We start from the raw sequence: 25,789 nt of genomic DNA on the forward strand, positions 1-25,789 counted from the left end.
ACATGGAACAACAGACTGGTTCCAAATAGGAAAAGGAGTATGTCAAGGCTGTATATTGTTACCCTGCTTATTTAACTTATATGCAGAATACATCATGAGAAACACTGGACTGGAAGAAACACAAGCTGGAATCAAGATTGCTGGGAGAAATATCAATAACCTCAGATATGCAGATGACACCACCCTTATGGCAGAAAGTGAAGAGGAACTAAAAAGACTCTTGATGAAAGTGAAAGAGGAGAGTGAAAAAGTTGGCTTAAAGCTCAACATTCAGAAAACAAAGATCATGGCACCCGGTCCCATCACTTCATGGGAAATAGATGGGGAAACAGTGGAAACAGTGTCAGACTTTATTTTTTGGGCCTCAAAATCACTGCAGATGGTGACTGCAGCCATGAAATTAAAAGACACTTACTCCTTGGAAGGAAGGTTATGACCAACCTAGATAGCATATTCAAAAGCAGAGACATTACTTTGCCAACAAAGGTCCGTCTAGTCAAGGCTATGGTTTTTCCTATGGTCATGTATGGATGTGAGAGTTGGACTGTGAAGAAGGCTGGGCACCGAAGAATTGATGCTTTTGAACTGTGGTGTTGGAGAAGACTCTTGAGAGTCCCTTGGATTGCGAGGAGATGCAACCAGTCCATTCTGAAGGAGATCAGCCCTGGGATTTCTTTGGAAGGAGTGATGCTAAAGCTGAAACTCCAGTACTTTGGCCACCTCATGCGAAGAGTTGACTCATTGGAAAAGACTGTGATGCTGGGAGGGACTGGGGGCAGGAGGAGAAGGGGATGACAGAGGATGAGATGGCTGGATGGCATCACTGACTCGATGGACGTGAGTCTGGGTGAACTCTGGGAGTTGGTGATGGACAGGGAGGCCTGGCGTGCTGCGATTCATGGGGTCGCAAAGAGTTGGACACGACTGAGCGACTGAACGGAACCGAAAGGAGAGTTGATTTTACTATACAGTTTCCAAATCCATCATTTGAAAAACCAGAAACCTGGACCTCTGGAGTGCAATGGTAGAGTAGTGCAAGTCCTTTGACCAGTTGTTCTGGTTGTAAAGAACTAAAACCAATGGCAAGAATATTTTAAAAATATTTTAAATGTATTCATGAGCTAGAAATGATGTATGATTAGTCACAGTCCAAAAGTAAAACATAGGAACCTAGAGAAGTAATCTGAGCATGGAAGTCACCCATAACTTTATAGATTTTACTGAACTAGATGAAATTCAGCTTGTTTTATGGACTGAGGGAACACGGAAACATGAAGAAAATCTCAGTGTCCACTGAATGGAAGTAATCCATTTAGAGATACCACAGATTTAAATGGGACCCCAATGTACCAAACCCTTAATGTACAGATGAAATAGAATTCAGCCTACCTGGTCTTGCCCTCCTCTGACTTTTCCACCCTGAGAATTGCTAGGGAATTAGCCAGTTTTTAACTTCAGCACTGGAGAGAAAAATTTCTTCAAGGCTTGGTAACTTCAAATTGACCCTCCCTCTGTCTGAATTCATATTACCTGGTTGGTTCCGAGACCTCAAGGAAAGAAATTAGTTTACACTGGGCCCAAACTTAAGGTGGCATCAGTGACCAATGGAAACAGATGTAAACCCTCTTTAGAGAAAATCACCTTAAAAGTAGGTCTCTGATAACTTCAGCAAATTAAGATCCAAGACACAGAAAGCCACAAAGGCAAAAAGTATGGAACGTCCTCAGAAGCAAGGCACCATGAGCAAGAGAGCGTTGAAACAAAAATGCACAGAAGCTTCCGATATGAGAATTAGCAGAGAAAATATAAAGTAATGTGTTCACTATGAGTAGAGAAACAAGAGAATTGAAAGAATAAAAAAACAAAGGAATATAAAAATGGCTAACAACTGAGCAATAGAGATTTTTCTAAAAATGAAAATATAATCTCAAAAAGCAAAACTCCACTGGATGTGATGAAAACTAATAAAAAGAAATTAAATGAACATGAGACTGTGTCTAAAGAATCATCCAGGAAGCAGAGAGGCAGAATAATACGAAATGTCTAATCTAAGATTCAGCATGAAAAGAGAACAGAGCAAAAACAATTTTCAAAGACGTATCAGCTGACTGTTGTTCAGAAGTGATGAAAGACACAAAACTACAAATTTAGAGAGTAGAAAAAATTCAGGGAGAGTAAACAAAATTAAATCCACATCTAGGCACATCAAAATAACATTACAAAAGAGCATCTGGAGAGAAAAGAACAAAATAGAAGTTCTAGAACTGAAGACAGATTGACAGCTGACTACTTAACCACAATAGTGAGAACCAGAATACAGAGGAATAATCCTCAATTCCTGAGAGAAAATAACTATCAGCACAGCGTGATGCATCCAAAGAAAAATCTCTTTTACTAAAGAAGGTGGATTAAAAAATTATTTCAGAAAAATAAAACTGAGGATTTGCCCCAGCAAACTCTCATTAAGAGAAAATGTCAAAAATTTTCTTCATTTTAAGAAAGGGAGGTTTATGATGACAGAAGAAATAAAGATAGAAAGTGGAAATGCATATTAATAGATCTACATGACCATTGAATAAGCAATAATCTGGCTGGATTAAACACCACAGAACCAAAATACCTAATAGTACATACAGATAAATCAAGAATATCTGGATTGTTACATTTTAAAAGAAAATCCATTAAAGACTCAATATCATTAAGGTATCCACTCTTCTTAGAATTGATTTATGGATTCAACACAATCCCAATTAAATTGCCTACAGGCCTTTAAGACATATGGAAAAGGAAAGAATCTAGAAAAGCTAAACCAATGTTTTCCTTTTGCAAAAGCTAAAGGGTTCACTTTAGCTAATTCTGACTTCTTCCAAAGTCGTATCAAACAAGACAGTCTGGTATTAGCATAAGGATGACAGGGAGGCCTGGCACACTGCAGTCCATGGAGTCGCTAAAAGCTGGACATGGCTGAGCGACTGAACTGAACTGAGGCAAACAGATAAACAGAACGGAGTACAGAGTGTAAAAATATGTCTATTAGGTATGGTTAATTGATTTTCAACAAAAGCATCAGTGCTATTCAATAGAGAAACGATTCTTTTTTTTTTTTTTTTTTCAGTAAATGGTGCTGGAACAAATAGATAAACCTACTGGGGAAAAAGTGGACCTCGACTCTATTCTTAGAAACTAATTCACGATGGATTATAAATCCAGATGTAAAACTAAAACTATAAAGCTTCTAGCGAAAGACATGGAAGACTATGTATCCTTGGGGTAGGTGATGATTTATTAGGGAAAGTACAGAAGTACTAAACATAAAAATATGATAAATTGACACTCATCAGAAGACATTATTTAAAAATGAAGGAAGTCATGGATTGGGAGAAAATACTTTATACAGACAGATAAATAGAAAGATTTTAGATATATGAACATACTCAGATATACATGCATATCTGAATTTTCTGAAAATGTATCTGAAATTTCAGAGATATGTTGATATATACACACACAAAAAATTTACCTAGCATATACATCAAATCAATAACAACAACAAAAAATAATCCAATGGTTTAAAAAAAATGGCACAAGTTTTAAATAGATCTCTCCCAAAAGAACATCTTTGAATACCCAATAAACACATGAAAAGCTGCTCAACATGATTAGTCATCAGGGAAATGAAACTTGTAAAGAAGAATCTTTGTAGCCACTGGAATAGCTTTAATTACATCAGTATTTGTGGTAAGAATATAAAATTGCACAAGTATCTTGGAAAACAGTTTGGCAGTTTTCTTATTGTATTAATCTATGATGGTACAAAATTCAGCAGCTTAAAAAAACAAGACATTTATTTATCTCAGTTTCTGAGGGTCAGAAATCTGGGTGCAATTTAGTGATGCCTCTCACTCAAGATCAATTATCAGGTTTAGTTAAGCTGTGGGCCAGGGCTGTGGTTTTTTGTTTGTTTGTTTGTTTTATTATTTCATGATTTATTTAAAAGACTGCAGGGGGAGGGGTAAAAAGAAAAATAAAATAAAAGACTGCAACACGTTCATCTAAAGAATTTCAAACAATGCAGACATCTAATAAATAAACAGGGAACGTAACATTTCAAGACTCCGCTCAACCAACAGCACTCCCATCCCAACTAACCAGGGGCAACTCTTATCTTTCCACATATTTTCCTATATAAATCTAGGTACATACCACCTCTAAAATTTTAAAAATTAATTTCATATTATGCTATAAACACTGTACTGAAACTTACTTTTAAATTTCAACAATGAATCAATGATACTTCCATATTCTTACATCCAATACACATCATTTTTATTTTATTTTTTTAATTTTTTAACTTTACAATATTGTATTGGTTTTGCCATATATCAAAATGAATCCGCCACAGGTACACATGTGTTCCCCATCCTGAACCCTCCTCCCTCCCCATACCATCCCTCTGGGTCGTCCCAGTGCATCAGCCCCAAGCGTCCAGTATCGTGCATCGAACCTGGTCTGGCTACTTGTTTCATATATGATATTATACATATTTCAATGCCATTCTCCCAAATCATCCCACCCTCTCACTCTCCCACAGAGTCCAAAAGACTGTTCTATACATCAGTGTCTCTTTTGCTGTCTCGTATACACGGTTATTGTTACCATCTTTCTAAATTCCATATGTATGCATTAGTATACAGTATTGGTGTTTTTCTTTCTGGCTTACTTCATTCTGTATAATAGGCTCCAGTTTCATCCACCTCATTAGAACTAATTCAAATGTATTCTTTTTCATGGCTGAGTAATAGTCCATTGTGTGATCTTTTCAAATGCTTGTCTTGAGGAAGATCTATTTATAAATGCAGTTGGTAAAACTCAGCTTCCTGTAGACTATTGGATTGAGGGCCTTAGCTCCTCACAGGCCAATGGGCTCCCCCGTTTTCTCAGATGTCTTCATAGGGCAGTGCTCAGCAAAGCATCTCTTTGAGTGACGGAATGACAGCACAAAGCCAAGATGGAAGCCACAGTCTTTTTTTAAGCTAGTCTCCTAAGTGATATCCTGGCGCACTTTACTTGTGTAGAAGCAAACCACTATGTATACTTGCTCCTTGGAAGGAAAGTTATGACACACCTAGACAGCGTATTAGAAAGCAGAGACATCACCTTGCCAACAAAGTTCTGTAGAGTCAAAGTTATGGTTTTTCTAGTAGTCACGTATGGATGTGAGAGTTGGACCATAAAGAAGGCTGAGCACTGAAGAATTGATGGTTTTGAATTGTGGTGCTAGAGAAGACTCTTGAGAGTCCCCTGGATAGCAAGGAGATCAAACCAGTCCATCCTAAAGGAAATCAACCCTGAATATTCACTGGAAGGACTAATGCTGAAGCTGAAGTTCCAATACTTTGGCCACCTGATGCAAAGAGCCGACTCATTGGAAAAGACCCTTGTCAGTGGGAAAGATTGAGGGCAGGAGAAGGGGGCCGCAGAGGATGAGATGATTAGATAGCATTACCGACTCAATGGATATGAGTTTGAGCAAACTCTAGGAGATAGCAAAGGACAGGGAATCCTGGCGTGCTACAGTCCCTGGGGTCACAAAGAGCTGGGCATGACTTAGCAGCTGAACAACAACATATCCAGCCCACATCTAGGAGACAGAATCACCTAAAAGCATGAATACCAGGAGGCAAGGATCTTAGGGGATTATTTTAGACGCTATTTTAGCACATCTCTTAAAGACACACCTATGCTATAACCTAACAGTTCTACTCATAGCTACTTACTTTAGAGAAATGAAAAACTTTATCCTCATAAAGATGTATGCAATATAGCCCCAACCTCAAAACAACCAAATATCTACTAACAAGAGACTGGATAAAGGGTGCATACTTTCAGTTATAAGCTGAATGAGTTCAGAAGAGCTAGTGTACAGCACAGTGATGACTATAGTTATTAAATAATACTGTATTATATGTTTGAAATTTGCTAAAAGAGTACATTTTAAATATTGTTACCACATGGGAGCAAAAGATAAATATGTGAGGTGATGGATAGGTTAACTAATTGCAAGAATCGGTTCACAGTATACACATGTATTAAAACATCATGTTGTACAAATATAGACAATGTTTATTTCTTAGTAAAAGTAAAAAAAAAAAAAAAGACCTGTGCATTTCATTGTATGTAAATTTTTCCTTAATAAAAGTCATCTGAAAATTTTTAAAAATGCAATTAATGTGAGAGACATATCTAAAATATAACCAAACAGAATGGATGATATTTAAAAGAATAATGTGTTCAAGGAAAATACTGACAAATAGAACAACTATACTAATAGGTAAAATGGCTTTTAAGGCAAAAAACATAAGAAATAGAACTATTTTATACACGGAATCCTAAGCTGATGTGTATTTAATAACATACCTCTCTTTATAACTGATAGATCAAACAGGTATATATCTTGAGTTAATAGACATAGAACATAGCACCAACAGCTGCAGAACACATATTCCTTTCAGACAGGCATGAATATTTGTAAAAATTAACATATACTGGCCCAAAAATCTAGTCTCAATTTTTAAATAATTGATTTATTAAAGAGATTATTAGTTTAAAACTAATGAACAAAATATACAGTAGACATATATACTAGAAAATCTTACATATTTAGAAATTAAGGAAAATCCTTCTATAAAACCTACCAGAGGAGAAATTATACTAAAATGGCAAAATATTCACACCTATATTATTAATACTTCTTTGGTATGCTGCCCCCCAGATGCATATCCTTAAATGAAAATATTAAAAATTAAGAAGGCAGAACATTTTAATTAACTAAGGCGGCAACACATTTTAGAACTTAGAATAATTCTGCAGTTCTATTTAGAACAAAAGACAGGAAAATTCAAGCACAAGAAATAAGCATAACACAGGGTTGACAAAAGCAAAAGTTAGCTCTTTGAAAAGACTAATAATTGGCAGTACTGCTCAAGGGGAAAAGACGACACGAATATAAATATTTGGAACAACAAAAGACATAACTACAAATGCTGGGGACAGTTTTTAAAATGAAAATATTATAAAAAGCTTTGCCAAGAAGTTTGAACCTCTCTATGAAATGAAAAAATACTGAGAAAAGAGATAACTTGCCAAAGTCAACCTGAGAAGAAGCATAAAACATGTATAATCCTGTAATTAACTTTAAATGGGAAAATATGTCATTCAATGCCCAGGTTTCTCAATGATTTTAAATATACAAAAGGTAAATAAATCTAATCTTTCATTAAAAATTTCAGAATAAAGTGATAGAACTTGAAAAAGATATTGATATACAATGACGTTAGTGACATGAAAGTCACTCAGTCATGTCTGACTCTTTGCGACCCCATGGACTGTATAGTCCCTGGAATTCTCCAGGCCAGAATACTGGAGTGGGTAGCCTTTCCCTTCTTCAGGGAATCTTCCCAAGCCAGGGACTGAACCCAGGTCTCCCACATTGCAGGCAGAATGACAGCGTTAAGGTAATACCAAAAATTGAGTGGATTATTGAAAAATTAACATAATTTACCACATTAATCTATTAAGTATATTATCTCAAAATATGAAGAATACAATGGTACTTGATAAAATTCACAGTAATGAATGATAGAAACTCTTAGCAAATAGAATAGAAAGGAAGTCTCTCATCATGATAAAAAGTATTTCAGGGGAAAAAAATAAAACCCTAGAACAAAGAAGTTTTACTTAATGGTGAATTTTTTAAAGCTTTCCCTTTCAAGTCAGGAAAAGGCAAGATTGCCATTTCCTTACTATTAATTAGCCCTGTATTGGACAATCCTAGACAGAACAGTATAGAAAGTAAAAGAAATAAAAAGTATTAAGAAATCAAAAGATATAGAACTGTCATAAAATAACTAGTGCCTACCAAGTAAACCTGGGTTGGGAAGATCCCCTGGAGAAGGAAATGGCAACTCCCCTCCAGTGTTCTTGCCTGGGAAATCCCATGGACAGAGGAACCTATCCATGGGTTCCAGAAGAGTCAGACATGATTTAGCAACTAAACAATAACAAGAAAAACAAAATCAACCTGTGTACAAATTATGAAAAATAAGATAATTTGTTGTTGTTCAGTCGCTCAGTTATGTCCCACTCTGTGACCCCATGGACTGCAGCACACCAGGCTTCCCTATCTTTCACCGTCTCCTGGAGTTTGCTCAAACTCAGTCCATTGAGTTGGTGATGCCATCCAACCATCTCATCTTCTGTTGTCCCCTTCTCCTCCTGCTTTATTTACCTAGGTGTTAACTATAAGATCAACATATCAAAAACAACAAACAAAAACCTGAATCTCAATACAATAGGAAAAAGAAGTAAGTGTAAGAGAAGTAATTTTTAACCAAAATATCATTTTCAGTAGCCACAAGAGATATGCTGAATCCACATAGGAAAAAAATGTCTAACTGTATTGAAATACATCCAAGAAAACTTAGTAGAGACAGATGAAATCATCATGGAGAGAACCTAAATCCAACCAAAATTCCAACAGGTCTTCCTTCATTTGATGCTGAAATTAGGTAGGTAGAATAAGAAAAGGAGTCCAGAAAGGCAGTGGCTAAAAGACAAGGAAGGGAAAAGACTCCGGCCCAATTTTGGCTCCTCTTTTTATGTATTTTTTTTTCCTCCTCCCCCCTGGGCCTGCCTTATATAAATTGGGCTAGCCAGGAGTGCTATCTGTTTCATCTGAGGTCCTCACTCTGGTCCTCGGACCTTCCTTTGTTCTAGTTTTGTGGGCTTTTCCCTTCCTTGTCTTTTAGCCACTGCCATTCTGGACTGCTTTTTCCTATTCTAACTACCTCACAGGTGTCTTGAAAAAGCAACGTAAAAGGACTTATCTTATGAAATGTAAAGAATTTAAAAGTTGTAGTAAGTTAAAACCCTTAATTGTTATCACAGGGATAGATGAATAGAATAATGAAATAGACTAGAAAGACCCATAAGTGTCTGGCAACATCATTTATGAAAGAACTAAATATAGGCTTTTCAATATATGATGTTGAGATCCTTCACCAGTATCTGTTTTTACCCCCAACCTCAGACCATACCCAAACATGAATACCCAATGAATTAGAGACTTAGCAAAACATGAAAGTTTTAAAAATAATATTGAAGAACTTTGTGGTTTCAGTGCAGGGAAAGATTTCTCAAACAAGACACGGAAAGCACAAATGCCAGAGGAAGAGATAATAAATTTGGGCATTAAAGTATGAAACCTTGCTCACCCAAAGGTGCTAAGCATAAAATGAAAAGGTAAGCTACTGCCTCAAAAGAAGGGATTATCAACACATACCAATACATATCAACACAATACAATTATTTTTCAGAATACATAAAGCATGACGACAATTCACACAAAATCACAAAAACAAAGACATTTCACTGAAGAAGAGTCCCAAATGGCTTACCAGCAAATAAAAAGATGCTTAACTCCATTACTAAACTAGGAAATGCATATTTAAAAGACAATAGCATCCCATTTCACACTCATTTCATAATGAACGATATCAAATGCTAGCCAGAAATAGAATAAACTCTATACATTACTAGTGGGAAAATAATAAAGCTGTAGATAAGCATACCCTAGGAGCTAGCAATGTTACTCTTCACCTGTGTGTCCTAAAGAAAATTTACAAATAAACACTGGGATGCACATCAGAGATGACTTAGTAGAAAAAAAACTTGGGATCAATCAAAATGTCCAGCAAAAGGATGGACAATAAATCATGATGTGTGATTAACCCGAGGGAATCAAATAAATTACAGCCAGGCATGGCTGTTCCTCAGGAACAAACTGTTGAGGCCAAAAATAAATAAATCACTAAGTGGAATCATTCTGTGCATAAAGCTCAAAAACACATGATAGTGAATAATTCATCATGTAAGCAGGCAAATGTAGTAATGTAATAGTACAAAGAAAAGCAAGAAAACAGTAAGCAAAATTCATAGTACTAGTTACTCTTGAGAGAAGGAAATGGATAGAATTAGGAAAAGGAGCTCAGGGAATTACAAAGAATTTTTTTTTTCCTAAGTAGATGGTGAGTATACCTGGGTTGGAAAGATCCCCTGGAAGATGGCATGGCAACCCACTCCAGTTTTCTTGCCTGGATAATCCCATGGATGGAGGAGCCTGGCGGGCTAGAGTCCATTGGGTTGCAAAGTTGGAAATGACTGAGCAACTAAGCACACACACACACACACACACACAAGATCTATGGCAATGTCATCCTTTTTACTATATTTATATTTGGAGAAATCTTTGCATCAATTCCAAAAGTTTAATGATTTGAAATAAATTTTTGTTTTCCACCAGTAGCCCTGGCAATAATAGGCCAGATTAGAATATCAGCTGCCTCCTGTTTAAAGCATCTCCATCACTTGACATCTATGATTGCTCAGAGACTAGTTTTCCTTCCAGCTTTCTTATGCGTCACTCACTGACATTACCTATCCAGTCTTTGTGGGCATCTGGTATGACAATGTTGTTTCAGAGTAGTGGTTCTCAAAGAGTGGTCCCCAAACTATCAGCTTCATCACCTGTGACTTGCCAATAGTGCAGGCATTCAGGTACCACCCTGAACCTAGAGTGTATAACCCAGGGGAGCCTGGCAGGGGATTCTGCTGCTCAAGTTTGAGAACCACTGTTCTGAACAGCACAGGCTAGCTTTAGGCCTCCTCTCCTAGACTTCCGTCTATTTTCAGGCTCTTTCAGTCCTCCCAGAGGAGTCACATTTGCTCCTATCCGGAGCTGTATTCATTTCAAAGAGCCGACAGGACCCTCAGTTGTCTTCACCACCTCCCAAATCAGGAGGAAGCCTCCCTCCATTTTCCCTGATCAATAACCAACTAAGCAGTAGAGTCATGGTTGTTAATCTATGGTCAGAAATTGACTGAAATCACTGCAAGAGTGCTTTATCTGCTCTGTGCAGGCCCTTCAGGGCTCTTGTAGGAGCTTTTGTCACACTGGAAGGATTTAACATGTGCACATACTATTAAGTTTGCCTGAACAATAAAGGATATTAAGATGGGGTTTGAAACACAAAGCCAGTTACCCTTTGGTCTCTGTGGCCAAGGAATTGCCATTTCTACCTTATTGGAGCCTTTGACTCTAGGAAGCAGAGTAGCCGCGTTTCTCATCACTTCCAAAGCTGTGAGAGGGAAAGAGGCAGCGGTCATTTCTAAGTTCACTTCTCTGGCCTGGGAGCCCTCCTGCTGATTTCAAAGATGGTGAGAGTAAAGGGAATTCCTAAGCCTGTCTGAAAAGTCAAAGCTCCAGCTGATAAAGTTCTCCAGGCTCCATACATGGTTTTCCTATCTTGAAAATTTCCCCTCAACTATCATTTTGTATCAGCCGTTCACCTTGAATAATATACAGCAAATAGGAACACATTCACTGTATCCTGAATTTGATGTCACTGATGTCAACCATTTCAGTAAGTTGTGAAAACCATTTAGGGTAGGAAATAAGTTTCCCTGTCACCTTACCCTTATTTACAGAGGTTGGTTTTGGAAATAAAAGTGCTAATTCCATGAAGAGAGGGTTGGCATTTACTTACAAAGCGTGGACACAGGAAAGAAGTCCAGTTTTCCTGGCACTGATATTATACACTGGACAACACACTTGGGTTTGAATCTTGGTTTTTCCCTTTTACTAGATGCACAACCTTAAGCAAGTCATTCACCTTAGTCTCCCTTGCTAGTACAACCAGGACTAAAGGAGTGCTGAAGGCATAGGATTTTGTCAGGATTAAATGAGATAACAGGCTTCCCAGGTGGTGTGATGGTCAAGAACCTGCCTGCTAATGCAGGAGATCCAGGTTCAATCCCTGGGTCAAGAAGATCCCCTAAAGTAAGAAATGGCACCCCACTCCAATATTCTTGCATGAAACATTCCATGGGCAGAGAAGCCTGGTAGGCTACAGCCCATGGGGCTCCAAAGAGTCGGACACAACTGAGCACACACATACCCAAAAGAGATAAACAGTATCAAACACGTCCTGCAGAGCCAATCACCTGGTAAGTATTCAATAAAGCATGGCTAAGGTTTGTGGCAAGAAATAACACTAACAAAATAGGTCAGACCAAGCTGTCAATGGTTGGATACATCCAGTAGCTCCTGTATTTTCTAAGAAACTTGCAAGGGTTTTGATAAGTGGCATATTCAGAACTGACTTCAGGAAGATATATTTGTGCATGAAGAACACTGGGAAAAAAAGGAGGACTTAGACACAAAACTTGTGAGGTTTCAGTAGTCCAGATTAGAGATGAACTAGCATATTGAGGACGGAGAAGTCATGAATTACTCTCAGGGCAGGAATAGAGACTCAGTTGTAAAGAATGGGCATGTGGACACAGCTGGGGCAGGAAAGGGTGGGACGATTTGGGAGAGTATGATTGACATATATACTACCACGCGTAAAATAAATAGCTAGTATCAAGTACAGGGAGTTCAGCTTGAAGCTCTGTGGTGACTTTAGAGGGGTGGGATGGGGAGTGGGTGGGTTCAAGAGGGAGGGCTATATGTATACATAAAGCTGATTCACTTCATTGTATAACAGAAATGAACAGAGCATTGTAAAGCAATTATACTCCAATTTTTTTTAAAAGTTGAGTTAACCATTGTAATAAGGGAAGGAGAGAAGGTCAAAGGAAAGGGAAAGAGAGAAAATGGTTTGAGGACTGTATCCTGGGCAAGGTGGAGAAGTGCCATTGAGAAGATGGTGAACGAATGTGGAGGTGAGTAGGCAGTATTGTCAGAAGGGAAGTTTATGCCATGGGATGAATATTAGTGAAAACAGAAGGTTAGACAATGCTAGGATAAGGCGTATGAGTAAGCCAGACCTTACAGGAGAGAAGCAAAGAAAATGGCAGAAAACCATCGGCAGATTTTAGAAGTAAGCTATAGGAAGAGCTCGACTGAGTTGGATTAAGTCCTAGACAAGGCTGCACTGCAGGGACATCATTCTCTGCTGTTCTAGTGACAAGACCCCCCTTCCTTGCCCAGATGTTCTAGTGAGAAAAACCGCAGGCAAAAGAAGTCCGCCATAATTCAAGATGAATCCATACTCAGCTCAGCACCAACTTGGTGAAGATCTTGTGAGGAGGAAGGGATAGGATGGGGGATTTTTGCCACGCACAAAGGGGTGAGGTCACAAGGGAAAGGAGGACTGAAAGAGAAGCTCAAGCCAGTCCTTTCCAGAGGACTAGAGACTTCGGGGACCCAGACCTGGGAAATGGAGAAGAACCCTTTGTTGGTACCTGTGCAATATGGCTTGGAATCACTCAGGGTGGCACCCCACTGGTGCCTTGCTCTTCTCGCCACTTACTGATGCCCAAGAGAATGTGCCCTACCCATGGGGGCTGGTAGAAGCAAAACATGGAGTCAGCGGTTGGCAGAGAGAATGATGTGATGTTCCTTTTAAACATGTTCAAAGTGTTTGAAAATTAGGAGTGGAGAAATATAAATGCAGAAAATTGATCTGATTTAGAGTGGTTTGGTGGCCATTGCCAAGGGCTTTGCTTTCTAAGTTCAAATATTTTATTTGTAACAGGAAAGAGGATCTTCATTCAATTCAACTGGGTGATATACTGTTAAAATCTAGAATACTTAGAGGATGAGTTTTAGTTCATATTTTTTGCATAAAATAAGATAGGCCAAAAACTTTCTATGAAGCATTATCCTCTTTTTGCCAATAATTAGCACAGAGTGTGGCTGATTCTCCTTTCTCTCAACTTAATTTACATACAATAAAATTCACTGTTGGATAGTATAATTAGTCCAAACAGTTTCTATAAACACATGGAGGTACCTAACTACCATTGTAACCAAGACAGAGAACAGTTCTATCACCAAAAAAGCATCTACCCTTTATAGTTAAATCACCTCCCTCTCACTCCTAGCAACAACTTATCTATCCTGAGTCTTCTTTTGATAACTGCCTATTTGAGTAAGGCCTGAGATTTCTTTATGACTTGCAAGTGTCATAACAACAGTCACAGCAGTAATAGTATTGATTAACACATATTAATCATACATTTCCAATGTGCCAGGCACCACTTGGAGCACTTTAGACATGAGGAAACTGAGGCTTTGAGAAATTTTGGAAAAGAGAGGAGGAAAGGACTTTCCAAGGACATACCATAGCAGCCCCATGGCTTGGGTCAATCATGTCCAACTCCTAGGTCTATTTTCTTAACCTCTACCTGTTCCCAGGAAGACACAGAAAGTAGGGCAAAATGGAGAGAATACCTACCAATTTCAGGAATCTCAGTTTAGACTTGAAACTGCCTTTACTCTAGAGATAACTTATGTAAAAATGTGGTTAATCATGCTAATGAAGCAACAATTAACTAGGTGTAGGACGGAACAAAACTAGGATCCTGGAACACCTTCCTTACAATCTTTATGATGTGCAATGAAGAGAAGGCCCGGATACGCTATGTCCACCCTAATAAAGTTGATCAGGTGTATGAAGCAAAGGTATAAGCACTTTCTCATCAGACACTGAAGTGTCATCTCAATGCTCAGAAGCATCAGCTTCCTCCTAAATTTACTAAGAGTGAAATGCGATCTTGACTTTTCGTCTTGTGTATATTTCAGGTTGGAGTCCCCGACCCGGTCTCTGGTGATGGAGGCTCCCAAAGGAGTAGAAATAAATGCAGAAGCTGGCAACATGGAAGCCACCTGCAGAACAGAGCTGAGACTGGAGTCCAAAGATGGAGAGGTAGGCGTGAGAGGGCCAGAAGCCCAGAGAGGCACAGCTCCAATGAGCCAACGAGTCTTCTAAGACACATCACTGCTTTGCCTCTGAAGTTGATCCTACAGTGTAACAACAAAAAGCCAATCGGGAGGTTTTATTTCAGGATCACATATATTGAACAGCACAATTATAAGCCAAACCCACAACCCATACAAGTTATGACTCATTATTTGTAAAGTGCTGAGCTGATAGAACATATTACAAAAACAGAATTATAAGGACAGCTGTAAAAATGAATGCTAATTCCAAACCCTCTCATCACCTTAAAATAGATTTAGTTGGCTGGTATAATTAAACTGTAAAACACACGAGACTATTTAAAGAGAGGCTTAGTTTACTTGTCGTCATTTTTAAGTGTATGCATCTACTTTTACCGAAAATGGAAAAGTAAGACCTAACAGCTATCCCAAATCAGAACAAGTCAAAACTTAGATAGGCAATGAGAGGCTACGAGACGAGAGGTGGCAAATATTCATTCTCTTACCCCAATACAGTCTCACTTTGGTGAACAGAAGAGCTGCTTGTGTTTTTGCAAGCAAAGGAAGCCAAATCCCCAAAGAAAATACAATTCAAATGCAAACTTTTGAAAATGCCTTCATCCTATTCATAAGTGAATTTTTCTATTTAAGATTTTTTTAAAGAGGAAAAATGTGTTTTTAAAGCAAAACTCTATTCCACTTTCCATATCTCCTTAGAGGTTATCAGTCTCCACCTGCTTCTGTTCACTAAGCCCGACTTTTGATTGGTTTGGCATGTGCTATATTTGTTTTAACAGAGCAAGTCAGATAGAGCTTTCAGTTATCAAAACTGTCTCCACAGACAGCTGCAGACTCCAAACCACACACATTTAGAAGGAATGACTACATCACAGATGCAATTTATAGCTATCAGGATCTAGACGCTGGAAGGATCAATTATAATCCTGACATTTAAGCACGAAGTGCTGCATGTTCTTGAAGCCCCACCCCATACCTAAATGTATAGAGAGGCTGAGAATGTCAAAGAAAAGAAAATAGTAAAGAATAGTAAGGAAAATTGTTACCCTACCATTTCCAAATTTACATCACTCTAGGAATCCGTTCACATTCCACATGATATACTATTACAAAATACTAATATAAACATGATTTTGCCAGTGCAACACTGTCTGACTAGAATACAAGCTTCTGGGAGGGAAGAGACTTGACCTGTCTTATTCATCCCTGAATTCCCAGCATCAACAATGCTGAGCACAGTAGGTGCTCGTTCGATTTCAACTGAACATTCTTATCCACTGTTTTGGAATGTCAAGAGGATAAGTGACTCTTCCTTCCTGTTTCCTCTCTTTAGATTAAGTTAGATGCTGCGAAAATCAAACTACCTAGACTGCCTCACGGATCCTATACGCCCACAGGAACGAGGCAGAAGGTGTTCGAGATCTGCGTCTGCGCCAACGGGAGGTTATTCCTGTCCCAGGCAGGAACCGGTTCCACCTGTCAGATAAACACAAGTGTCTGCCTGTGAGAGACCATCTGTGGTGGACTCTGCCGGCAGCATCCAGGCCTTTTTTGGCTTTAGACCCTGGCTGCCAGCTATTTTTACTAGAACACGGAAAGCCTATCAAAGACATTGTGTGTATGTGCGTGCGTGCGTGCGTGTGTGTATGCGTGCGTGTGTTTGCGTGTGTGGGTGGATATAAATATATATAAATATATATAAATAAATATATATATCCTCTGTATAAAATGAGGTTTCAGTACAAAAGGAACCATGGGTGACCCTGTGATATCCACTGTCATTGCTCTCCCAACCCTGTCATGTACATGATAAAATCAAAACACTTATTTGGGCCTAATATTCTCCAGACCCTGCTGAACCACACAGTGTATCGACACTTACTGAATATTCCGCTACATGTTTGAGTAACAGCCTGTCTTTTCTTTTAGTGTCATCACAAGGCAGTGATGGCGGGAATTTGCAAGTCGCCCTCAGGGGCTAAGACCCTTCTAGTAAAAGCAGACCCTTAGTTCCCTTTATGAGCTTCCACACAGCCAGCCATCCTCTCCCTCTTCAAGTCAAATGCCTCTAGAAGTCAGACAGAGGAACTCAGACTGGCTGTGCTACTTTGGCATCCAAATACACCCAGGCTTTCATGGTTGTGGAATTTGGAGGATGGATTTTAGCAAAGTTTGAATGACTCTCCCAACTCCTGCTAGCCTCCTTCCTTCAAACTCACATATTATCCCACAGTCAAAACAGGAGCTGTAAATCAGCACAAAATAGGATAACAGCTGCTCCTCAGTCGGCTGGAAGCTACTCACTGGCCTGACAGACTAAGAATAAAAGACATAAACAGATATGTCTCTGTTTAAAGGGAAAAAAAATGGCTCAAAATCTGTTACATCCTCACTTTTGACTTTTATCCAGCGGGCTCCTACCCAAAATGATCAGGTCAATCCAAATCCTTAAGAGTGGAACCCCCTACCCCCATGAGAAACTATTTGGAGGTGGAAGTCAAAGAGTGGCATAGGGAACAGAATTATTTTTAAATATGTTTCTGGGGACTGGTAGGTAATTTAGAGGCATGCCTTTTATTTTTAAAGGCATGCACAAACTCTGCCTCCAATCTTCTTACAAAGTTTTTCAGTATTCGGATATTCATTTTCCTAAATTGACCGTTGTTTTCTCTAAGAATAGTGACCCAAGAATCACAGCCATGAAGTACCATGTGCCCCCAGGAATGTTCACTGAACATTACTCAAGAGTCAAGTGTCTTCCTTAGAATCGCTCTGTCCCCTGGTGCCCAGTGGTCCCTGCTCCCCTGCATATGGCAGCAGCTCCCTAATTCCCGCCATCAGCTACCTCCCATCACCCCACTTTCATCATCACGCTCCAGGGTCACCCTGGCCAGCTCTTGTGCTGGGACAGGAGATTACACCGTCTCTGTTCAAAGAGGGGGAAATGTGCCTGTGCCTTACGTCAATGCACTCAGCAAGGAGAAGCACATCCTGTTTATCTTGTTGTTACCTGTAGTTTATTTTGGGTGATTGGAGGGAAAGGGTAAAATAATGACCGGGCATCTTAAAAGCTGGTAGACAAACCAAGTGGCTGACAGATGTGGACTCCGAGGAGCCCGGAAGGGAGACATAACTGGTTTCTACCTCCCTGGATGCCACTTGGCAAGCAGGGGCCCCACAATCCTAAATGAAGTCGTATTTGTAGGCCCGAATGGCATTTGTTTTTTCCTCAACAGGGTTCTACTTTTTCTTACTTCACAAGCAGAGGTGATATTTGCCATAGAAAATGAATAAGAGGTTTGGTATTTTTGAGATGACACTCAAGCATCGGGAGGCTGAGATTGCACACGTCGGGGGTAAAAACAAACCGTGTGTTGCTTGGTCACTTAGCAGTTGGGGGAGGAAGGATGGTTCTAGCTTGACCAGTGGCTCTGCTGGCTTCTGGACCCCGGGCTCCCTCCAGTCACTCCTGCTCAATGTCCATACAGAAGAACTGGGTTGCTCAATGGTGAGACCATATGATTGCTTATTTTTCAGCATTAGGGTCTAAAAAAGAAAACGGTAAAAAAAAAAAAAAAAAAAAAGAAATCCAGTTGCTCTGGCTCAGTACTATTTATATCATGTAGAATCACACTGCCAGAATCTGCATGTACCATATCCAGGGTTATTCCAAGCCAAGAAAGGCCCTCCTTGGCAACTCAGAGCATCTACCCCATATCTTTCAGATCAACAGTAGTTATGAGGTCCTTTGTGGCTACATACCTGAAAGCAAAGGGTTTTTGTGTTTTGTTGTTGTTTTTTTTTAACAGAGACCATCTTTGCATTTTGTCATCTCAAGTACCTGTTCTAAGGATGACAAAGAAACAGAAGTTTCACCGAGCTCTTTCATCTAATTTTGTTCTAATTGTTAAATGAAAAGTCTGAGAGGAGCACCTTGGGAATTTTATGCCAATAAAAAAGAGTGGTGTGATCCCATTTGCAAAATTTAATCCTAAAGGTACTCAGATCACAAATAGAATAAAAAGAATAATAGCAACCAAGAATAGAAATCAAGCACCTATGGGGACAGACATGATATAAAATTCTGATTTTCATTTGTGCTAAATGACTACAATATAGGTAATGAGCAGGAAGTTTGGCATGGATTAAATTATGTATTTCAGTTCAGACTTTAGAATTCGGTAAATGCATATTAAGTCCTCAATGTACATTTTTTCCCCTAACTCCCTCTATGTCCCTGATCATGACAAAACTGAATTCTGGAAAAAGAAATCTCTTTTACATTAAAATCTGATAATTTTAATTTATAACAATGAAATGCTTTCTGATCTTTATATACAGTATCTTCTAGACAATCACATCTCTCAGAATATTAAGCAGTGGGTAGCATAATGAAGAGCTTAAATGAATTTTCAATATTCTAGAAGTTCTAGTATTTTAATATTTTTCAGGAAAGTTTCACCTCCAAATGTTTAGCACCTAGTTTATTGGATATCTGCTAATAAGTTGTTAAAGTTGAGTCTTAAGAAATGATTAGTACGAAGGAGGTTTTCAAAAGCCTTTTTGGTGTCATCAGTCTATGTGGAAACTTGATATGAAGCTTTATCTTTCTGTTACCAAGAGATAGAACCTATAAACTTGAACTGGCTTTTAACTTCATTTAGGTCAGTTTCCCTTGGTTGATTCTCATTCTATGTCCAGCACCACAGACCAAAGATTGCTTGAGTCTTGACTCTAGCACAGGGTCAACAAACTCTGGTCCCCAAGCCAAATGGGACTCATCATCTGTTTTTGTAAATAAAGTTTTATTTTAACACAGCCACATCCATCCACTTACATGTTATAGATAGCTGATTGCATACTGGACCAGCAGGGTTGGGTATTTGTGCCAGAAACCTCATGGCCCAGTTACTCGTGACACAGTTACTAATTGGTTTTTCAGTAAAAGTTTGCTGACACCTGGCATAGAGGTCATGTGTAGTCTCAACTGTGTCGGACACAGCAGGAGAGAAAGCAGCTGATAGCGGTACATTTCCAGGCATGCTTGGGAATATAAATATATGGTTATAGAAAAGATGTTCCACCTTCCATTGCACATAAAAGATATCCACTTGTCTAAGAAACACAGGCTCACAGGATTCTTGGGAAGACGGAAGATGGAATTAGGGAAGGGTTGAGTGAAAGAGGAAAGCTGTGATCCTCCAAAAAGTTTTCCTAGGATCCTTAATATATAGGGCTTCCTTGGGTCAGCATCATCATGTGACATGAAGTGAAGCAGGGGTCCTTTGATTTATATCTAGAATCTCTTTCCTGAAGAGACTATTTCTGCAGTCTCTGCTTAGAGGTTTCTATCTCACCTTCTCATATTCCAGAAAGACGCCCATTCCATGGTCCTCTGAAGAATATTTTTGACCCAACACATCGTTTTGGCATCCATCACCTCTATTATTCACACCCACAGCAGACTTGCTCTCTTATGACTACATCAGGCCTGAAGAGTTGGCAGGACGAATAAATAATTAGAAATATTCAAAGAACTATCTTAAAATATGTAAGAAGAAAAAATATAAAATTATTTCATGAAGCTACTGCTGGAGAATTGGAGGTCAGGGGGAAAGGCTGCCTTGATGTTGTCTCCAAGGATCTGGGTCTTTGTTCTCTGGTGTAATAGGAGTAAAGGAAAGACCTACTTTGAATTCCAAAATCTCTGCCTCTGCATGGTAAGGCAGGTTCCTCCCAGAGATTTGTCCCTTCAGTCAGCACCCCTATTGCTAATCCAGGACTTCATATTCAATATTGTTAAAGTAGCACCAGTTATGAATGATTCTTTGTAAGTAGTAGTATTCCTGTTAGGGAAAGAACAGTGTTTATTTTTTTACCCACCATTTACCAGACCCTAATCGACATTAGTTAAAGGAGTTCTTCAGCATTTTATCTGGATTCAACTGAGAGGATTAAACTGGCCTTCACAGGAGCGGCTACGTGAGAATATCTTGATTTATTTTAGGCAAAAGGTAGCCTGATGTTTGAACCAAGGAAGTAAACAGATCCATTTAAGCACTAGATCCTTATTTTTTTAAGGCTCTCTGAAAGGTGAAAATCCCGTTTAAGTAGGTTGTAAACATGACCCCTTTTCTCTACTTCTCTTGCTCTGAGAAATCTTAGGCACAAAAAGAATAACAAAGCAGTTCCTGGAATGGAACATTTGCATGGTGCCCCAGTAGCAGGTAGAGGGAAAAGTCATAATAAAAGAAACAACCTTAGAAAACAGGCCTTTTATCTCAAAGATAAAATGTCTCTCTTTTGGTCTTTCATCGCTTTTTCCTCAGTGGAAGGCTCCCCCTAGTCCCAACATATTTCCATTAAAATAGTCAAAGCTACTGCACTGGGGTGTCAGATGCATCTCTTTCTTTGTGGTAATCAGAATTTCAAATTACACAGTTGCCTCTGAATTTCTCATTCACAAAGCTAAACCACTGATAAGAGATAAAGCGCTCTGAAGCCCGCTGCTTCAGCCAGCACAGCACACCGCACACATTAGCACTTTCAAAAGCAATGTGATTTCTATGGTTCTTAAAAGCTTTCTTCATAATGGAGTCCTTGAAATTTCTCAAGACAGGTCTGAATGGCAAAGGGAAAAGAATTATTTGTGGGAGGTCCTCGTTTTGAGTATTGTTAGAGCACAAGAATAAAAGAAAACATCCCCCTGGGGGTCACCCATGATCTATGGGCTATTTTCTTTGGTTTTATCCTACCCCACATCTTCTTCTTTTTAGGTACTGCGTAGGATATTAGCATCTTCCCCTGAAACAAAGAGCAGTTCAAAGGATGCAACAAGAGGTGTGATGTCAGAACAGTATTAAGGATGTTAACCAAACCCATCAGTAAATAGTCTCAAACATACCAACAGCAATGCTGACTTCCTAACTTCTGCCCAACAAGTGGTGATCAGTTCCACCTCCAGGAGGTTTTCAACTGAACAAAGGAAAACACTATCAACAGGAAGTATTTTTAGAGTTCAAATCCAGCTGTCGCAAGGGGAAACCAGAATAGTATTCCAAAACACCCCGTTAGGCACGTAGACACCCTCACTAGACAGTGAAGGGATTTTGCTCCATCACTGAACATGACCTAAAGTCAGACAGTAAAACAAGCTGACCTCTCAGACAAGAGAGAAGACCTGTCTTACCTAAAATCTATTCTGCACTCCTAGACTCATCTGGTAATCCCATTTCTTTATTGTCTTCACAGCCTAATTCTATATTTGCATTATTTTGGTGAAATCAGAGACAGCCCAGATTTCCTAAATCCCAAGTTGATCCATAGGTTACAAAGGAGCAGTATAGCAAAGTACTGTCTGAGGGCAAAAGATATTTGATGACCAAGAAGACACTGATGCTTCTTTAGTCTCCATATTTATATAATTCACGAAGTCCTAACTTTTGGGGGGATGTCATAGTTTCTTTTGAGGATCTGAGCAAGTTGTGAACCTTCTTCTCAAATCACACCCATGACTCTTACATAAGGTCAGAGAGGTCTCCTTGGACCCACAGCCTATCCTAAAACATGGCAAGAGCTGGGTTCTATTTCTCCAATTATAATGATAATTTTTATGAACTAGTTTTCATTGAGCACTGTGTGCTAGCCACTGTGCTGAGTTTTTTATATGCATCCACTTATTTCATCCTCAAAACAATCCTTTGAGTTTGGTTCCATTATAGTTCCAATCTACAGATGTGGAAACTGAGGCTTAGAAAGGCTGGGAAACTTGCTCAAAGTCCCTAGTTAGAAAAGGGCACAGCGGGAATGCGGGTCTAACTCCAGACCACTATGCTGTGAAGTCACCAACAGGTCAAGCTATTTGTCAAGCTGTTAAGAAATGTCTCCTACCAGTTTTTAAACTAGTCCTTCTTGTGTGGATGAGACTATAAAACTGTATCTCCTTTCTTTCTATCTTATGAGTGACAGCATCCAGCACTGAAAGAGAGATACCTATGGTAAAAATATAGAAGATCTAAGTAACAGAATCTGGTACCAAAAAAAACACCAAATAGTTTGCTTTATGATTCTTATTAAATCAGGCTCCTTCTTCTTATAAACTCAAAGATGCCTGGGTTGTCAGCCTTACATTTAAGAATTAAACTTTAATCCTCAATGATCTATAGTTGAGACTACACAAATAAGCATTTCTGCTCACACAACTCTCCTTCCCCTGTATTTCACTTCAAAAGACAAATGTCTTATTTTAGGTGAGCTCTTTGATACCAGTTGGCTATCATTCTTCCCTACATTTAGCTGTGGCAAGACTCCAGGAGAGAATCAAATAGAAAGGAATTCAACTGTCTGTATTTCCCTACAAGAAAATAAGACTGGCAAGAATTCAGTTAGCACCAGGTGTTCAGGACCAAGCTGGCCCCTTTGGCTGGGATAATGGTTCGAGTCTCACACCCCGTACCTGGTCAGTCATCACTAATGGTCCATAACCCCACATACCCCATGCGCAGAATTTTTCTTACCAAAGCACTCAGGCCATCATTGCCGATTGATCTGAGTTGGAAAGGGGACCCACCTGCCAATTCTTGTTGCAACAGCGGCACACTTTAACCCTGAACCTGTACAGCTGACACCAGTGTCCTAGATTCAGCAAAGAGGTTGGTGGCATTCCATTGACTAAGGGAGCAGATGAGTGCATCTGAAGTTCCTTATAACGTCGTGGCTTTGGGGCACTTTCATTTTCTAAGCCAAGGGATCAGGGTTTGATCTCTAAGAGTTCAAAGACTTAAAATCATTTTGAAGAATTAACTCAGCCAGGGACAATCGGAACAGGTTAAACTGGTATGCCCTTGTGCAGCTCCTATTAGCCTGCCCCTACCCAGAGCTTTGCAGTGGCACAGTGGCAGAGGGTGGGTCTGTCCTGCTTTTTCTGTGTTTTCTCTACATCACATGTCTGACCCCTGGAGGGCTACAGACAGAGCCTCTCATTGCTCCTAACACAGTCAATCCCAGTGCTAACCAGGGTCCTGTCGTGCTCCTGTGGCTCTGCCACCTCTTAAACCTTAGTAAAGGGATGAACTAAAAATGTCAAATATCCTATTTTAGGGTAAGCCATTCAGGGATTTTCTTTTACTGATGTATGTGTCCAAACAGCAAATTAGGAAAAGGTATCTTTAAAGGGTCTCATGGAACTAACATCACCAGAGCCAGCAGTCAAGTTCCCTAGCAGACACAGGAGATCTTGGCAAAGTAGAAGGAAGAGTCTGCAAACCTGAATTTGGGATGGACACAAAACTAACCTAATTTATAGGTAGTGTTTTGTGAGGCAGTAATAGAGTTTGCCATCTGTTAACCGCCTACCCAGTCAAGTTTCTCTCTTTTTGAGGCCACATTAAAGCAGAGGAACACTTCTTTAGGAGATCAGGTTTGAGAAAGGAAAAGCAGGGAACCATCCATCACTATGCTGGCTAAACCCACTCCTGGAGAAGCCAGATTCTGGTGCTTTCACAGTAAAGATAAGGTCTGTTTGCTTGGAGATTTTGAAAAAGGAACCCCATTTCCTTAAGCAATTGAGTTCAGCCTTTGGATTTTTTTTTTTTAAACTTGTTTTTTTTGTTTTTCTCTCGATTTGGGTGTGATGTAAGAAGAGCTTTTTAGTTTTGTTTTGAATAACATCAATCCTTGCACACTCTATGCAAAAATTTTGTAAGCATTGCAATAATGCTATGAATTACAAGGAACTATTTTAACTTTATTACACTTTCTGTATAAAAAATTTGTATTTAATATTATTTCAACTGCAGTCTTGTAAAATATATTAATAAAAATAATGATTGGTAAGAAGGAAAGCACCCTTGTCCACTTCTTTAGGGAATTCCACTTGCACAGTTGATAAAACAGTTACTCCTGTTGACTCTGCCACAGAAATAAATTTTAAGGTTAACTTCTCTTCTTCTCTTTGATCAGTGGCCTAACATGTTATTAAGTCATTTTTGTTTTTAGGAAGAGATTCACACAGGCTGCTTTTTGAAAGAGAGCTTAATATAAGGTAACACCTGCCTAGAACTGGGGAGTCCCCAGGACCTGGAGAAGGTAAGGGAACAGCCATTCTCTACCATTTTCCTAAAGACCTGGACAGGCTCCTTCTGCTGTAGTTTACCACTCCTATCCCTAAATCAGTGAAGAAGCCAGTCTGCTTGATCTGCATTTTTAATCAGGATACCTTAGCATTCCTGGTCAGCCTATGGATCAGCCACCTGTAAGCCAGTTGCCCATCCCTGGTCCAATTTTTATCCTTTTCCACAGAATACCCTAACCCTGCTTCCCAAATGGGGACAACGTATGACAGAAGGATATCATGGCATCACACACCACAGTCAATCCTCCATTTCAGCATCTCACTCTCCTGGCCTGCCAGAGTACCACATTTTTGAACGTACTATTCTATCCACCTTGGAAGGTGGTGCCCTTCCAAGTCGCACCACCCTATCACAGATATCATCCTTCAGGATCCCATCCCCATGTCATCTTTTCTCTGCCCTTATCATTCTGAAGCCCCCTGTTAATTTGTTCTAATTTATTTCATAATCCTATGTTGTATTGTGATTTACCTATCAGCTTGAGACCCTAGAATGCTTATGTTCATTTTTAAAGTTTATAATGGAGTAATGACATATGAATAGATTCTCACAATTACATGTTAAGGTAGAGAGGTCATTTTCTCATCTAGAAAATCTAAGACTAATTTTATTTTACATATCCAATACATGACAGAACCCATATGCATTCCCCATTATACTTTCATCATAGGTTACACCTCCTGTCAAATTAAGCTCCTGACTACAAATGATGCTGAAGCAACACTGCAGAATCCTCAAAAGGTAAAATGCTACAGGGAAAATTTTTCTCACAAGTGGGGTGCAGTAATTTTAGTACATGGTTTCCTTTTTGGGGAAAACTTACCAAAGAAACCTAAATCAAAGAGAATGAAGT

The 25,789-nt window shown here is 39.2% G+C and overlaps 1 protein-coding gene and 1 long non-coding RNA gene across 19 annotated transcripts in view; one reads left to right on the plus strand and one right to left on the minus strand.

Annotated features, from left to right (window-relative positions):
- SGCD (sarcoglycan delta) overlaps nt 1-19,110 on the plus strand; it is a 695,743-nt gene extending 676,633 nt beyond the window's left edge. For 3 of the 8 annotated variants that reach the window (XR_015167840.1, XR_015167841.1, XM_086412599.1), the window contains 2 exons: nt 14,648-14,771; nt 16,137-19,110. Coding sequence is in view for 6 of the 8 variants with exons in the window: in XM_086412599.1 (XP_086268725.1) it covers nt 14,648-14,771; nt 16,137-16,310 (298 nt within the window). In the remaining 2 variants the exon portion in view is untranslated. Of the gene's footprint in view, nt 1-3,115; nt 4,468-14,647; nt 14,772-16,136 lie in introns of those variants that run through there. The other 5 variants (XM_086412601.1, XM_086412603.1, XM_086412600.1 and 2 more) reach the window with 2 other exon arrangements.
- The window catches only part of LOC147369756 (uncharacterized), a 206,507-nt gene that overhangs the window by 22,590 nt on the left and 158,128 nt on the right, over nt 1-25,789 (minus strand). For 4 of the 11 annotated variants that reach the window (XR_015167846.1, XR_015167845.1, XR_015167850.1 and 1 more), the window contains one exon: nt 14,558-20,294. The exons of 4 other annotated variants lie outside the window; for them this stretch is intronic. This is a non-coding gene — a long non-coding RNA (uncharacterized LOC147369756). Of the gene's footprint in view, nt 1-8,161; nt 8,299-14,557; nt 20,295-25,789 lie in introns of those variants that run through there. 3 more of the 11 variants (XR_015167844.1, XR_015167853.1, XR_015167851.1) reach the window with 3 other exon arrangements.

This window comes from Bos grunniens, chromosome 7 (assembly GCF_055505025.1).
Source record: "Bos grunniens cultivar Pamir isolate PY7600 chromosome 7, Bosgru_T2T1.0, whole genome shotgun sequence".
Lineage (NCBI taxonomy): Eukaryota > Metazoa > Chordata > Mammalia > Artiodactyla > Bovidae > Bos > Bos grunniens.